A 17,654-nucleotide genomic window follows, 5' to 3' on the forward strand; every position below is an offset into this window, starting at 1 on the left:
TACTGTGGAGGGAGTAAAATAAAGGACACATTTAAGACAACTATGTCTAGTTTGGGTGAAGCATAGGATACAGGCAAACAGGGAAAAATAAGACTAGAAAGTGTTAAGGTATCACTGGCTAGACACTTGAATTCTAGTGTCTGCTATTCATTCTTTGTTTGGTAAACAGTAGGGAGTCACAGAGGGTTTCATTTTATATGGGCATCAGGAATAGAACTGGACCTTGGGTAGATCCAGTAGCAGTATCTGGAACTGGTTAGAGAAATACAGGAAGGGAGCAGCAGGTCGATAGCCAATAGTTACTTGGTAAATGTAAACCAGGGGACTGTTGAGTTAAATCTGCAGCGCATCCACAGCACTATCTTAATGTGTCTACTCTCTGCTGGCAGTACTACTTTCAAAAATATTTATTACCAAATTGATCACTCTGCTGAAGAATTCAAACTAAGACCACCCATAACAAAAAAAATTGAAAATATTAAAAATTAGAATTCCTTCTGGATACTGTGACATAGCCTTTAAGATAGGTCACTTAATTCTCAGACTATACAAGTTATGGTGTGCACTGTGGAAGTGACAGTTCACACAATAATGTGGCTCCTGTTTCAGTCTTGGAAGACTTTGGGATATTAATCTTTGATAATTACAGAATTTAAAATAAAGGCTAATAAGGTTGTCTTCAAGTCAATTGATATACTGATCACAATAGTCTCTTGTAACAGGCTTACTGCTTTTCAAATATTGCAGTGGCACCATGGGGGTTTTTTATTGTTGTTTTTTAAAGGAAAACAACAAAGGAGATTGGGTTGGTTGAGGTTAACTTTTGGAGGGTAACAAATACAGAAGAAATAAAAACTAAAATACATTTATCATATGGTTTACAATTTCTATAAATTCTGTGTTCATAAAAATGTTAAGTGGTATGAAAGATTTTCAATCAATCATTTTTGGCTATCTAGATATATAAAGTCTTCTCTTCTTAATTTAATAAGGAATTGGAATTTACAGCAAAGCCTGTTTATTGCAGCATTTAAAACACTGTAGATCAACTAGTTTCTGGATTCTTTGAAAAAAGAAAATTTTAATAAACCAATATTTAATATTTATTAAAATTCTGTTAAACTACTTAAGATTATGATCATTCTTAATGCATAAAAAAACAAAGCTAATAAGTATTAGATAATGTGATATATCGGAAAGAGAATAGGCTTTGGGGTCAGACTGGTTTTTCCCCTTACTAGCTAGGTGACCTTGGACAATTTATTTACCCTACTCTTTAGCAAAATGTTCTTAATACCACTTAACTATAAAGTCATGAGGATTAAATAGGATCCTAACTGTAACTGAGTGTTTTCTATGGCTAAGTCTAAGGATTAGCATACTTTTCCTGAAAAGGGCCAGATAGTAAACATGCTTGGCTTTATAGGTCGGTCACAACTATTCAACTTTCCTATATTATAACATAAAAGCAGCCACAGACAATACATAGATGAATGAGCATGGCTATGTTCTAATAAAACTTTACCTATAGACACTGAAATTTGATTTTCATTTATTTTGCATGTCACAAAATAGTTATGATTGTTTTCAAGTATTTAAAAATGTAAAAAGCCGGGCACAGTGGTGTGCACCTGTAGTCCCAGCCACTTGGGAGGCTGAAGTAGGAGGATTTCGAGTTGGAGCCCAGCCTGAGTGGGCAACATACACAATCTCCAAAAAAAAAAAAAAAAAAAAAATCATTCTTAGCTTATAGCCCATACAAAAACAGGTGGCAAGACAGATTTGGCCCATGGGCTATAGTTTGCTAACCCCAGCCTTAAGACATTTAATCCTTGCAACATCGGTTGTATCTTTATTTTGTAGATGAGAGAAACAGGTACGGAATCGTTAGGTGATTTTCTGAGAACTAGTTAAGTGTTATAACCATTAAAAAAGACTAGTTTAGAACCTTACACATGGTTCACAGAGCCACCTGAAATAACAGACATTTTGCAACACTTTCCATCCATTTATTCCACAGGCGTTTATTGGACAATGAGGCTGATACAGTGCTAGGCCCATTAAAATAACAGTAAGCAGCTGCTTGTTGATTGCCTTTGTTTTAATGTTTAAAAGGATGGCTTGGTTGACACACAGGAAAAAAATCAGTATCTTGGTTTTTCACAGACTTCCCCCTGACCAAAGTGCTTCAGATACTTTTTATCATTCATTCCCAAAACATCCCTGTGTGAAAGGATGAGAATTAACTTTCTTATTTTATGGGGAAATAAATAATTTTGGGGAAAACTGAAGCTGTGGCTTGGGGATGTTATATGACTTTGACATTGTGTTTAGGGCCATAATATTAACATCAGAACCAGAACTCATATTTCCTGCATTCCTTCCTATCACAAATGCTGTGGTGGAAATGGAGGAATAATACACAAAAATATAGTTCTGAGACTTTCTAACTTCATCATGGCGCAAATCATATGTGACAACAGTAATTCAGAAAGGGTTTTCAGAATAATTTCCTGTCTTACAACTAACACATCTGCAACAGTGTAAAGAAATACACCAATCTAAATTATAAACATAATAAAAACATTAAAAAATCACTTTTTTTCTTAAATGTGGATTCGCTTCTTGCCTAAAATCTGTAGCATGCTGGAATTTGCCATTTTTTTACAAGGAAGAAAGTTGCACTTATTTCAAATATAACAGTGAGATGCCTAAATATGTTGAGGATGTTTGCAAATTGCTCAATCTTATAAAAGTTTCTTTTCCCAATGTTCTATTAAACTGGGGAGGAGGCAGTTTTTAAGAAATTGACTTTGAAGATTTTTAGGATAAAAGAAAAAAGCAAAGGTGTTTCAGAATGAGAATATCCAAGCCTGAATTGACCTTTTAAAGCAAGCCTTGAGCTCTGAGCACTGCTTTATTGTTTTCGATCAAAATGCATGATTGGTGAATACTATTCCCATTATATGGTTTTGCTCAGCACTTTATAGGATGTATGGAAAACCTTTCTGCAGCTCTTAAATTAAAAAAAAAAATCCATGGTTCACATTTAATGACTGGATTCCAGTTAGATCTTACAAGCCATTCTTTATCACTTGTTTCAATATTGGGGAAATACTACTATTGATAAATTCTCATGGTAAAGGATACATAGTTCCCTAGTTAATCGCAAGTTTGCTACTATGTCTTACACCAGAAACAGTGCCTGCCCTACCAAAACACACACACACACACACACACACACACACACACACACAGCCCCACACACCCTTAACATTCCTGTGTTTGTTTCAATTATAACTTTTGAGAAGGGTACCATTATCATTTTATATAAATTTGCAATCATATATTCTTATACAAATATTATTAAAGTACATATATAGTTATAATGCTACTGTCCACTGAGAGCTGGTATCTCTCTTCCGTAGTGCTGATAACACATTTTTCTACCCTACCAAACTACCCCTATTCTCAAACCCCTTTTGGTTTGCAGTTTATAACATTTTATTCTAGATTTATTGCTCATACCATCAAACATTATCAGCCCTTGCATTTATCTTCTTGTAAGCTTGTCCAGTGAATTACAACACATTCTTTAATTATTTAACTTAGTTTTCTCCTCAGTGAAAAAACTGAAATGAGCTTTAAACCTTTTGACTTTGTGACAAAGGATATTTTTTAAAATGAAGAAACATACACATAAATAAAAGAATCCTGGTAACAACTGTTTTATAAATATGTGACTGTATTTTTTCATGTCCAGAAACTCTTATTGAATAGAATTCAGGTATATTCCTCCAAAACTCACACAGTTCAGAGATGTTCTAACACCAGGTTTCCATTTGTATTAAAATGGGCAAGATAATAAAGGCACAGGCTCACTTTATCAATAAAGGACATCAAACACAATCATGAGGCACTAATGACACATAAGCATAGTCAGTCACAAAAAGCAAGTGTTCAAAGTCTTCAGTAACTTTTCTCCCTTTAACATTTGGCAAAATTCAGTCTAGATATTTTAATACCTCAGAAAGAAAAAATAAATAAGAGATGCTACATTAAAATGTGAGATTACCTATATTGAGTCTTTAAAAATATAAGAAAAGGGATAAAATGAAAGGAAGAGAACACAAATTTCCTATATTCTTAGATTATCCTTCCTTTCTGAGGGTCTCAGATGTCTCAGTGCATCTGCAGAAATGCCAGCTATACCTGAAGATTTAAGAGATTTTTGGTAGTTGCTGACATGGTCCCTCAACACTTAAAGTTTGTATCACAAAAACAAAACTAGCTTGGTTTCTGCTTTTTAGTCCTTTGTTAAAAACCATAAATCAAATTTGGTTATTTAGAAGTGATCTAAAAAAGTTTAAAATAAAAGAAAAAATATATTCTATTTTCCCAAGAATAAACAGATTACATATTTAGACTTCAATGGCAAATAAATATAAAGCCAAGCAAGTTCCTCTCCTCTATCTATACAGACTAAGAAAACAGAGTTATTATTTCTTTATTGTTGATAACCACATCACTCAGAACATATCAAGCACTAGTTTCAGAATTTTAGGAGACTTTTTCCATGACACAATATAAAAGATAAAGGTTTAATTTAAGTCTGAGCAGGCAGAATAGATCTGCACTCACAACATCCCTTTTACAAACATATGACAAATGAACAGCAAAACAGCTGAATCTGTTTACATCGTAGCCATTGTCTATGTGATATATAACTACTTGCTTTCTATGGGTTAATACCACCCACTGCAAGACTACAGATGGCAGTCAATGGAGCATGCCACTTCACAAGTAAGCCTAAGTCTACAACTGCAGAAATAACATGGAAATGTTTCAGCCTATCCCGAATACTTAAATATATTTTTAAATTTTTTCCTAGGAAATTAATTTTGATAGTATTTCCCAAGTCCTTTAATTAAAGGTACCTTGATAATTTCTGTCTTTTTACATCAAAATCTACCAGTTTCTTTTTTTAAAACTGTTTCCAGGTATTAGGAATAAGGGAGCTGATACAGCATGTCTTCACAATTGTTAATATTTTTCAATAAATTATAATAAACTGTTTTTGCATGCTTGAAAAATTAATTGTAAAGAAAAAAGAAAGAATACTTATAGGAAGATTTTAATAATTTGGTTTTCTTTCTTTTTTTTGCTTAAAAAACAACCCCCAATATTTATCTCTGACAACAGTGTGTGTGTGTATATAAAGTTCATTTCCATGCTTATAACATAAAAATAACTATCAGAAATATCAGTCTATCAGCGTCAGCTGATATATATCCAATCAATTCACTGCAGAAGGGAAAGTAAAACAAAAAATCTAAAGTAATAATTAAAGCTTATAGTTCAATTTTTTTTGTTTTTCTTTCTTTCTTTCTTTTTTTTTTTTTTTGCTTGTTTGAAATTTTTTTGGTGGGATTTTTGGTGCTCTGTTGCAAGCTGCTGATTCCTAGATTAATGGCCTCCAAGTAGATTTGAAAGGAAGCCTGAAGACTTCTTATTTTGCTGTGCTTCTGCTTCCTGGTCTTGCGTAAGTCCCAATTCACTCTCAATTTGATCCAGCTCTGACTGGTCAAGTAGTTCAAAGTCATCACCTTCTTCAGTGTCTGTATCTTCTCCTGGGCTGGGTGCAGCCTGAGAAATTGCTTGCTGCACACCCTCTAACTGGTCTTTGATAGCAGCAGTCACTGCGGCAGTGATGACGTTCCCAGCCAGGTTGCTCATCAAGTGAAAGGTTTGGTCACTGTTCAGAGGAAGACTGAGACCAGCTGCTGACTGCCTCTCTTTGCTTGGTCTGTGACCACTGTCTAGCTGTTCCTTTTTTCTCTTCAGCTCAGTGGGCAAGCCAAGGCTTAATTCGTCTTCATCATTTGTTCCCATGCCATTTTCTAGAGATGGAAAATCCGAAAGATCTCGAGAGAAAACTTCTTCACTAGGTCGGTCAAGATCTGTGAAATGTATAACAGAAGTTCATGCTTAAGTGCCATAACAAATTTGAAATAAAAGAGCCGTCTAAAAGATATCTGACTTTAATCTGAACCCTCTGGGCAACTTTGGCATCCATCTACCCTCCTGAGTCAACCTGAATCAATTTAACCACATATTGGACCCCTCCCAAATCTGCAACACTCTCTACAAACACATCCGCCTCTCAAAGATACATCCTCTGTACCTTTAGATTTCCTCTTAAGCACAAAACACTGTAAGTAATGATTTAATATTCAACCTTGTCTAATATTAGCTTGAGGCTTTGACTAAAGTTTAAGCATTCACTATAAAAATTCCATCCTGCTCCTAGGCTGCAAATTCTCTTAAGCCAATGGGCATATGTATTATCATATGAATAAAAAATACTTCAATTGGAAGTTTTCATGGGTTCTGGCATATCAGATAGTGAATATTATCCAGCCTCAGTATTTTCATACATAGAGAGCTGAGTATGTGAAACCTGTGTTTGTTTAAATCAATGAAAAGAAGATACTGTTCCTTCTATTCCCTATTCAACCCAACAGCTATGGAAACATCTGGCTCTCTCTAACTACAGCTGAAATTGACCATTTGAAGATTCAGGACATTTGAAATGTCAGATTAGGAGGTAAACTGATTATATTGGTTTTATTTTTCATAGAAAATCTTTCAGTGTAACAGTTAACTCCTTATAATAGTAATTTGAAATCAATTCAATTAGTAAAAAGCCTTACATCTGGGATTTATTATTATTGTCCCTTTTATTGTGTAAATTTGAGATAGGATGCTTAAGAACAAAGTACTCATTATCTTGATCTTTAAAATGACCTCAGTTGTAGAAATTGAATGAGCTTGAATTTGTAGAGCTTGAATAAGCTTCAGTGATCTTCTTGTTCTAATGTACTTTAAAGATGAGGAAATTAAGGCCCACAAAAATGTCACCTATTCAAGGTCATACAGTCAGCTAGTGATATAGGCAAGACTCCACTTGGGTCTCCCAACCTCCAAACCCATCTTCTTTCAAACACTGCACAGCTTCGCTCCCTCTTTGCTATAGAAAAGAAAGAATGTTCTTGGAAAATAACTATGAAACAGTTTATTCATCTAGTCTGCTCATGTGTTCAGTGTATGGCTAAGACCACTTAAAATAATCCAGTGAGACTAACAAAAGTTAAATTATTGCACAAGCGTTGTCTCTCATTTGACGTTATGGATAGAATTTGCATTAGTAAACAACACTGTGCTCTCCTATATTAAAGTGTATTTAACCTAATTATTAAAAACAGAGAAGCTTTTTAAACTTTGAAGACACGTATGAGAAACTTCGGAGTCAGTTTTGTACCCAGGGAACTTGGCTTCCATACTTTAGCTCCTGTCAGTGAGGACTGGTCCTGAATGGATAGGATTAGCTTCTTTCTCTCCTCTCGTTATTGCTATAAGCAATGCCACCAGACATTTCAGAAGGTAACGTTTAAAAATGTTTCGATTTTTTTTCTTTTCAAAATAAAAGATTTGGACAATGAATTAGATTTTTCCCCCCTCATACTTTTTAAAATGTAACAGCTTTTGAGATATAATTCATATACTAAAAAACTCATCATTCTATAGTATATTCACGAAGCTGCACAACCATTACTGCTAATTCTAGAACATTTTCATCACTCCAAAAAGAAACTCATACCAATTAATAGCCACTCAGGATTCCCTCCTTCCTCCAGTCCCTAACAACCACTAACCTATCTTCCCTCTATATGGACTTGCCTGTTCTGGACATTTCACCTAAGTGTACCTTTTGTGTCTAGCTTCTTTCACTTAGCATACGGTTTTCAAGGTTCATCCATATCATAGCAAGTATCAGTACTTCATTCACTTTTTTTTTTCTTTGCAGACAGAGTCTTGTTTGTCCCCCTTGCTAGAGTACAGTGCATCATCATAGCTCACTGCAACCTCAAACTCTTGAGCTCAAGCGATCCTTCTGCCTCAGCCTCTTGAGTATCGGAGAGTACAGGCATGAGCTACAGCAGCCGGCTAACTCTTTTTTTCTATTTTTTGTAGAGATGGGGTCTCATTCTTGCTCTGGCTCGTCTCGAACTCCTGACCTCAAAGTGATCCTCCCACCTTGGCCTCCCAGAGTGCTAGGATCATAGGCATGAGCCACCACGCCCGGCCTTCATTCATCTTTATAACCAAAGAATACTCCACTGTATAGATATACCACATTTTATTTATCCATTCAATAGTTGACACAAGGTAAATATTTTCGCATGTGCTCATAATAACAAAAATAAGGATATCCAGAAATATTAGCATACCATCGGAAGTGTCTGTCTGCGGAGTGTATCCTTCTGAAAGGTTGAAGGTCCCGTTATCAGTCCAGGACACCTCTGAGACATCCGTGTCAGACACAGATAGCTCTTTGGCAGCAACAGTGAGGCTAATCTGTGTTAACATCAATACCAGTGGCACATTTTAAAATGCTGAAGGAAATACTTTGAAAGATCCATACGAACCCCCAAAATGTCAGAATAATAAAAACTAGATGAGTATTTTCCTTTTGAAATCATTCAATCATGTTACAGAAATAGGAGGAGTCTATTAGAAAAATCATTCATCTTTGGTACGTGTAAATAATTTTACAGTCAAACCACACAGGAATTGAAAACTAAACAGAAAAATACCTTAGGACAAAGAGCTGAAAAGTCTAATTCACTGTCATCTTTGTGACTTTTTTCTTTATCTGCTTCTGTTGAGAAAAAATTTGGAAGCTTTCAGTTTCTTGGCCGGCTATGACATGGTGCAGTTATTTCATTATATATTCTTACCCCACATTCCCCACATTCTGCAATAGCTCCTTATAGTTAACTGTGTGCACGTAACAAACCTCACATATCTGTAAAATGTTTGATTTAAAGGCCATGGTCCACATTCGTGGCTCTCATAGTGTGGTCCCTGAACCCCCAGCAGCAGCAGCCCTGAGAACTTTTTAGAAATGCAGATTCTCAGGCCCTATCCTAGACCTACTGGATCAGAAACTCTGGGGTGGGGCCCAGCAAGGTGGGCTTTAATAAGCCTCCCAGGTGGCTCTGGCGCATGTTTGAGAACCCAGAAGGTCGTAGGCCAAGTTAAAAAGTAAAAAATGATCATACTGGTTTTTCCTCTATTTCCTTTACCTTCCCCTGTTCTTTCAATCCCCTCTCACATGGCTCCACTCTCTTAGCCCTACCTGTGTCATTTTTTCATTTGCAATAATAGTCCAACCCACAACAAAACAAAGTAAATCACAAATAGCAAAATATAAAGTGTTGAGGCCTTTTCTCCCTCCCCTGACAATTTGGATTTAAAAGTCAATTTATTTAATTGTATGTTTGAGAAAAGAACAAAAGTCTAAATAGGAAAGGATATATATATATATCTTACTTTGGGGAGATTTTAGCTTCCATCATAATATTTAATAAAAGGCTAGAGGTACCCTGAACTGTATTAAAGGTGATTTCATAAAAAGAGCCTGTTAATGTCTCATTTCATGCATAGAATCTAAAATTCAGACTTTACCTACCTGATCTCTCACGTCTCTTCTGATTAATGTATTCTCCAATTCCAAAATCTAGTTTCAGCAGAACTGACTTGATTTTGCTGTATATTTTTTGTCCAATGTCATTACACTTAAACAGTGGACACAAAAATGCACACAGTACTGAAATATAAGAAGGAAGAGAATATAGGTAAAATGCCCTTCATTTTAAAAGGCTCCATCTTGGTATTCCACAAAATACTATGTTTGCTTACCAAAAAAATAGAAGTTTTGGTTTTTTAGGGAAATGCCTCTGTAAAATAAATTTATAATTTCTACTCTTCTCCTGTAAACATTTTCTATTAAATACTACAAGTGCACGTGTGTGCACTCACACACACACACACACACAAACACACACACACACACAAACACACACACACACACACGTGCTCCATGCTCATAGTCATTGTTTTCAGACTTGCAATTAGAGCAGCTCCCTCCCCTCAATCCTTTTACACTCAAAACTTATAGAGAGGTTACATGTTTTCCAGACAACAGTCCTGGATTAAAACTTCAACTCTATTTATTAAATGCCATTTTACTATGGGGAAGTTATTATTATCTACTAGCTTTTCATCAGTAATACTGGGATAATAACATTATTTCTTGGGGTTATTGTGAAGTGTAAATGAGATTAATGCAAACCCTCTAAATAAAGCCTTGCACAAATTAGACTCTCATTCCCCAGCCCTCTTCTCCTTTAACTCCTAAACAGTGTAGATCAAAGAGGCCTGATATTATATTGTATATGAGTTCTATCTGGGAAAACGGATTTTAGCTCCAACCATTTGCCATTTGTATTATGCATTAGAAATACAAAAAGAAATGAAGATGGCCACACTGAATGTACTGTATTCTTAAACTCATTTCTTTGTTGTTAGGAAATGTCCCCTATTATGTATATATATACACATATATACACACACACACACACACACACACACATATATATATATATATATTTTTTTTTTTTTTTTTGAGACAGAGTCTCGCTGTGTTGCCCGGGCTAGAGTGAGTGCTGTGGCATCAGCCTAGCTCACAGCAACCTCAAACTCCTGGGCTTAAGCGATCCTACTGCCTCAGCCTCCCGAGTAGCTGGGACTACAGGCATGCGCCACCACGCCCGGCTAATTTTTTCTATATATATTTTTTAGTTGGCCAGATAATTTCTTTCTATTTTTAGTAGAGATGGGGTCTCACTCTTGCTCAGGCTGGTCTCGAACTTCTGACCTCGAGTGATCCTCCCGCCTTGGCCTCCCAGAGTGCTAGGATTACAGATGTGAGCCACCGCGTCCAGCCTCTAGTATATTTTTAAAATAGGAGTTGCAAACTCAAATATCTCTAGAGACCAAGAAATTATATGTAAAATTTAAAAGCCAATATAAGAAAAATAGGAAAATATGAGAGTTAAGTAGAAAGTAACTGTCCAGGTTGCAGTTCCAGATCTTCATATTTTTCAGGAGAAGCAGAAATTCTACACTTTTTAAACAGCATTTTTTTAATAGTTGACATATTAAAATTGCATATTTAAAGTGATAACAATTTGGTAAGTTTTGACATACATACACACCTAAGAAAGTATTACCACAATCAAGATAGTGAACATATCTGCCACCCCCAAAAGTTTCCTCATGTTATTAATCCTTCTGTCCTGACTCTCCTTGCACTCACCCTCTTCATCCCCAGGTAACCACTGGCCTGCTTTGTCACTAAAGATTAGTTTGAATTTTCTAGCATTATATATAAATAGAATCATACAATATATATATTCTCATCAGGCTTCTTCCACTCAGCCTAATTATTTGGGGATTTATCCATAATGTTGCATGTACTACTGTTTAGTGCTCAGCAGTAGCCCATTGTATGGATATACTACATAATGGTATATGGTAACAGCTTGTTTATCCATTCACCTGTTGATGGACATATGGACTGTATTCTGCTTTTGGCTACTACAAATAAACCTGGTATGTACATTCATGTACAGGTCTTTGTGCAGACAAATGCTTTCATTTCTTTTGGGTAAATACCTACTTGTAGGATGGCTGAGTTATATAGTAGTTTTTAAGAAACTGCCAAACCATTATCCAAAGTGATTTTGCCATTCTACCTTCCCACGAATAGTATGTGAGAATTCCAGTTGTTCCATAGCCTTCATATAGCCAGTATTTTGTATTTTAGCCATTCTGGTGAGGGTGCAATGGTGTCTCATTATGGTTTTACAGAACATGCAAAAGACAAAGGTCTTGGTGTGTTTTGTGGGGGTGGGGCATAGAGCTTATTTATAGTTTTACTGACATAAGTGAACATAAAATTATTCACGAGCTATTCTTCTAACTTTAAAATATATAAAAATATCTCTAGGAAAAAAGAAGAAACTTTGCAGAACAGATGAATAAAGGACAATCTCCTTTTTGTTTTATAATTAAGAACTCATCCCTCTTCTTCCAAACTACAGAAGGTCTGTTGACCATAAAGTGATACCATATATACCACACAAATTAGCCAAATGTGCTACTACATACTTACATAGTAGATAGCTGAGTATAACCCCAGGAATGTAACTTCCCAAGATCGTAAAAAATGTGCACACACTGCAGACCAGGAGACAAAACTAGAAATAATAGAAATAACACAGGACAGTTATGCATAACACTGACATTTTGGAGCACAGGATACATACACAATTATATACTTAAAAGAGACATGTCAGGTTATGGCAAGTGTTTTTCAAACAGCATTCTTTTGCACTTAGGTCTAATGACTGTTGCATTCAACTGGCTTTAGTCCACTTCAGCACTTAGTAATAATCATTTGAAGGCACAGGAGCTGATTTCTGACACTGACAATGACAACTGCCATTACTCATGCCCGTGGCTGTATTACTACCAGATATAAGAGAACAGAAGAGTAGTATGTCCCCAGAAACCCTTTTTATTCAGCATCATTTAATGAAAGTAATGCAGCCAGATAACTAAATCTGCAAGTTCAAACTACCACTATAAGCCCATCAAAATTCATAAAAACACAACAAAACATGTTACAGAAATTAGAGGCACCTACGCAAATCCAATGTAATTTACACAGCTGGAGATCTTCTGGGATAAATCCATGGCCATTATTATCCTCCCTCCTAACCATATCCTCCACTCAAATTGACCGCACTCCTATGTCACCTAGAAACCAACTGCAAATGAAATGAAACTCCTATGGTGAAATTGATTATTTTCCTTCTCTCTGTTATTTACTGTTAAAAAAATTTTGGTTGTTTTAAGAAATTAAAAAACAACCTACAGAAAATCTCCTTAATTCCCATTAGAAACATCAAGATGGAAAAAGTGTCCCATAAAGTATTCACTTAATTTCCACACTCCAGTCTTGAACTATCTTACTTTTATCTTTATTTGTGGTATTTAAATTATACTGAGAAGCAAGCAAAGAAAATTCATTAAGGGAATTTCCAAAAGACACACGAAACAGGCATACAGCCTCTGATAAATAACTGATTAAGAGAGCAAGGGAGTCTAAATTTAAGGTTAACTGATTTTTTTATTCTTTCGTAGAGGGTCAATAAATTCACTAGTCAAAAGGAGAAGTGATGAACTTATGGAACAAAATAAAGAGCTGCTTCTCAAACAACAAGGGCCCTAGAAAGAATTTGGAATTCTAGAAACGAAGTGGAAAAGGAAAGGTCATAAAAGTCAAAAGGACAAATAAGTGAATAAAAGCATTACTATGTCCAGAAGTTAGTTTTATAAAGGGATTTCTTATTATCCCCTAGAATTGCAGTATTTTCATCTTAAGCTAATTGACTTGGGGCACATTAATGCAACCAAATGGAGAAGTTTGAAGTTTAGACTCTTCCAAAAATATGTTTAATTACTTCAGTAAAATAAGTATCAACAATACATTGTACCCTCCCATATGGATATCTATTCTAAAAATTACCTTCATTGATTTAAAAAATGCATCCAAATATAGCACTGCCACTTTAATATGTTCAAAATGTCTCCAAACATAATTCTATTATTTAATACTAGTGAAGTTGTGAGATTGCCTGTACATGGTACAATGAGAGGGATTTTAAATGCTGACATTCCTAGTTCTTCATTCCAACTACAGGTGGATATCCAAGAAACTTGGAAGCAACACTGGAGCTATCAAGACAGTCGATCAGAGTTGGAGCTGCTTCTACACATAAAATAACGTGAGTGTGTACACGCACTACTCCATGTAATCCCTCTCCAACCACTCAAGACTCTTTCCCTCATGGGTTTGCACCTTAATTGGGAAAATACTTTCTGTTTATATAATCACTATAGATGTTTTGCCAAAAGTTTTCTTTTTTAAATAAATCATACAAGAATCTCCACTTTTTGGATTGAAAGTGAGACTCAGTTACTATCTTGGAATGTACCCTGAAAGGACTACATGTTCGTTTCATCTCCCTTTGACATCAACACCAGGCTAAATATGGTAACTGAGAGTCTTGAGACTTTTTCCCTTTGGTCTGGCTGATAAGACCAAACACCATGCATTCTAGTTAATAAGATAGATAAATATGTATAAAAGCCAATCCAATTTCAAATGTCAGGTTGAGGATTCTCTAGTGTTCACACACCAACATTTCTGAACCTCGTTGATACCACTGTTTAAGGAACATGTTCCTAGTATATTATTAATATATTCGGAATATCTTACAAGCTGATAAAAGAGGTTAGTTCATCTGTTTCCAAGTATATTGCACGTTTTAAAATACATTCTTGTACTGGAAAACTTGCCTTGCCAGGGCTCTGCTGTTTAAAAAGAGACATCTCTTGAAGAAATATGCTGAAATTCATCCATGATTCTGCAATACAGTGGCTAAGTCTGGGTCTTTCATCTGCTTTGGAATTGATAACTTCCCAGCTAAAGAGACAGAGAGAACAAAAGTAACTGGATTTTAGATGATTTAGTCAATATTCACGGCTTCAGCAAATACTTATTGAGCATCTACTGTTGGCCAGACCCCCTGGAAGAGCCCTGTGCATTCAGAGGCCAACGAGCCACATACCTGCTCCAGCAAGCTCATGTGCCAAAAGAAACAATTAACTATATAATTAATTATACAATTACAACAAGGGAAACACTGAGGAAGGACCGGTGAGGGCTTTGGGACATCTTTTCTGAAGTCATTTTTTAAATTTCTAATTTTTAATTATTATGGGTACACAACCGTTGTTGATCTTTATAGGGTACATGTGATGTTTTGATACAGGCATCCAAGTACATTAATCAAATTGGGGTAAGTGGGGTATCCATCACCTCAAGCATTTACCATTTCTTCGTGTTAGGAACATTCCAATTCTACTCTTTTAGTTATTTTAAAGTATACCCTAACTTATTGTTGACTATGGTCACTTTGTTGTGCTATCAAATATTGTTCATTCTATCTAGTTATCTAACTATATTTTTGTGAAGAAGTCATTTTTAAACTCAGACCTGGAACGGATTAGACCTGGTGAAGGAACTGGATTATACCTGAACTGCTGTTCACCATAAGGGCTCCAGAGAGACCAATGTACAATGTATGCAGAAGCCCTGGGGTGGGAAGGAGCTAATGGTGCTATCCTATTTGTGCCCCAGTGTGGCTCCAGCAGAGCGACCCAGAAGAATAATGTAGGAAGCTGGGAAGGAGGAGGGACCTAGACTGTACAGGGCCTTACAGGACTTGTTAGAAACTTTTTAAACCTTAAGGATCAAGAAGCCACAGTACTTTCAAAGAAATCTTGGCATTAAGCATTTAATAATAATTATTAGTAAACACAACAATATATTTTCAATATACACAGTGGTTGGTCAACTCTATAAAAAATTGTTAAACTCAGGATCTCACAATACTCCCTATTTTCCTAGAGTTATCTTTTTCCAATCATCATGTAGAACGTGTTGAATGTGACCCACAGGCCAGGAAATGTGCTATGACCCTGCCCTCATTTTTCCACAAGAACTTCTAAAAGCTAAAAACTAGAAGCCACCACTACGGGAAGAAGACATACATATGCAAATACATGTCATTCCCTAAAATTCCAATGGCATCAAGCTTAATTCCTGCTCCTACAATCCTAATTTACACATGTTCAAACAAGCTGTGTCAAGGGCCCTCAAATTCATTCATTTAACAGATAATTAGTGCCTATCAGTTTGAAGACACTGCCACAGAGTTGTGGATACAGCAATAAACAAATGCAGCAAAGTTTCTAGCACATGATAAAAATTATCAGTGACCTCTAATCTGAGCTGTGATTGTTAAATATCAGAGTGAGGGTGACCTTTGGATTGAACTCCCATACCCCTAAGACAAATCAAAACTACCTGGGCCCTTAGATGCTGAATTACACAGAAATTGTGTACATAGAGAGATTCTGTCACTTTTTAATATATTTTGAATAGTAAGACAATTTGTAAATTAACTAAAATTCCTTTTTAAAATACAATTTTTAATTCAAGTTTAAATGAGCACAATAGCATCAAAAACGATGGGGGGAGTATCTAATTTTTCTTCCTCTTTGTTCCATCAGCCTCAACTACTGCTCTAGAAGGTCACTGTGCTACCAGTTGTCCAGGCTGATGTTATTCCCCGAGGTAGACATTCGCAGAAGGAGTTTCTGCCTGTCATAAGAAATGCACTTTCTGGCCGGGCGCGGTGGCTCACGCCTGTAATCCTAGCACTCTGGGAGGCCGAGGCCGGTGGATCGCTCGAGGTCAGGAGTTCGAGACCAGCCTGAGGAAGAGTGAGACCCCCGTCTCTACTAAAAATAGAAAGAAATTATCTGGACAACTAAAAATATATATAGAAAAAATTAGCCGGGCGTGGTGGCGCATGCCTGTAGTCCCAGCTACTCGGGAGGCTGAGGCAGTAGGATCGCTTAAGCCCAGGAGTCTGAGGTTGCTGTGAGCTAGGCTGATGCCACGGCACTCACTCTAGCCCGGGCAACAAAGTGACACTCTGTCTCAAAAAAAAAAAAAAAAATGCACTTACGGGGATGTCTAGCTGTCAGGGAGCGGTTTTTGTCTCCATTAACTCTATCTCCTCTTACATCACTGAGCAAACTCTTTTCCACTGGTGACCAAATCTGGCACCAGGTTTGCAGACCCCGTGAATGATTCCAGACCTCTTAAAAAAAACACTTTAAGTGAATGGCTAAGAAGCCAATATCTGTAACAAAATGTTGCCAATACATCTGCTTAATGGGAAAAGATTTTGCACAGGACAGCAAAAGCTGCATGGCAAAGGAAATGTAAGGTTATTAAATTGTGGTCTCTTTTCTCAGAACAACACAGACTTTGGGGCAAATTGGCACAGACAGGCGAGGTTACTGTTCAGTTTAATGAGACCATGAAGACAGAAACACAGATTTTAATTTCTGTTCTGTATGCACATTGAGTAGTTACTTAAGAATTCAGTTTAACTGTTTGGCAAATATAATTCTAACAAAAATCAATGAAAAACTTATGATGGAAGGATTTGATTAGCATTCTTTTAAAGATTAGAATGGCACCAACATTAACAAAAGAGAAGAAGAAAAAATAAAGATTAAGATGGAATAAATGAACATTTCATATTTTGAAACAAATTTAAAATATACTTTCATCAGGACAATGAGCAAATAAGATGAGTTGTGTTCAAGCAATGGAAGACAAAACAACAGTGAAAATGAGTGAACTTAAACTCTATGTTTGTGTATGAACCTCATAATCATAATATTGAGATGAAATCACAGAAAAATATATACAGTATGATTTCATTTATATAAAGTTCAGAGTTGTGGTAGACTAAACAGATTAAGCAAGGAAATGATAAAAACAAAATTCAGGAGAGAATGTGACTAGAGCAAGGTATATACGACCTTCTTAGGTATTGGTCATGGGCTATTTCTTAACTTAGGTGATGGATACTTGAGAATCCACTTCCTACCGTTCCTAAAGCTACATATATATGTATGTATACACATACTTTTTATTATTCTAGCAAGTAAATGTCCTAAAATTGGAAAGAGCCTAGTCTAATACTAAACTACCACTATAGAGATAATTTTAGAGCAAAGAATTCATATAACTA

General features: G+C 35.9%; 1 protein-coding gene across 4 annotated transcripts in view; it reads right to left on the bottom strand.

Annotated features, from left to right (window-relative positions):
• Positions 1-3,714: 3,714 nt before the first annotated feature.
• RETREG1 (reticulophagy regulator 1) overlaps positions 3,715-17,654 on the bottom strand; it is a 129,157-nt gene continuing 115,217 nt past the window's right edge. For all 4 annotated transcript variants that reach the window (XM_045566270.1, XM_045566271.1, XM_045566272.1 and 1 more), the window contains 6 exons: positions 14,335-14,461; positions 12,083-12,167; positions 9,536-9,673; positions 8,658-8,722; positions 8,292-8,418; positions 3,715-5,960 (listed from right to left, as the gene is read on the bottom strand). In XM_045566270.1, the coding sequence (XP_045422226.1) occupies positions 5,467-5,960; positions 8,292-8,418; positions 8,658-8,722; positions 9,536-9,673; positions 12,083-12,167; positions 14,335-14,461 (1,036 nt within the window). In that variant the 3' untranslated portion in view covers positions 3,715-5,466. The remainder of the gene's footprint in view (positions 5,961-8,291; positions 8,419-8,657; positions 8,723-9,535; positions 9,674-12,082; positions 12,168-14,334; positions 14,462-17,654) is intronic.

The sequence above is a fragment of the Lemur catta genome, chromosome 12 (assembly GCF_020740605.2).
Source record: "Lemur catta isolate mLemCat1 chromosome 12, mLemCat1.pri, whole genome shotgun sequence".
Classification (NCBI taxonomy): Eukaryota; Metazoa; Chordata; class Mammalia; order Primates; family Lemuridae; genus Lemur; species Lemur catta.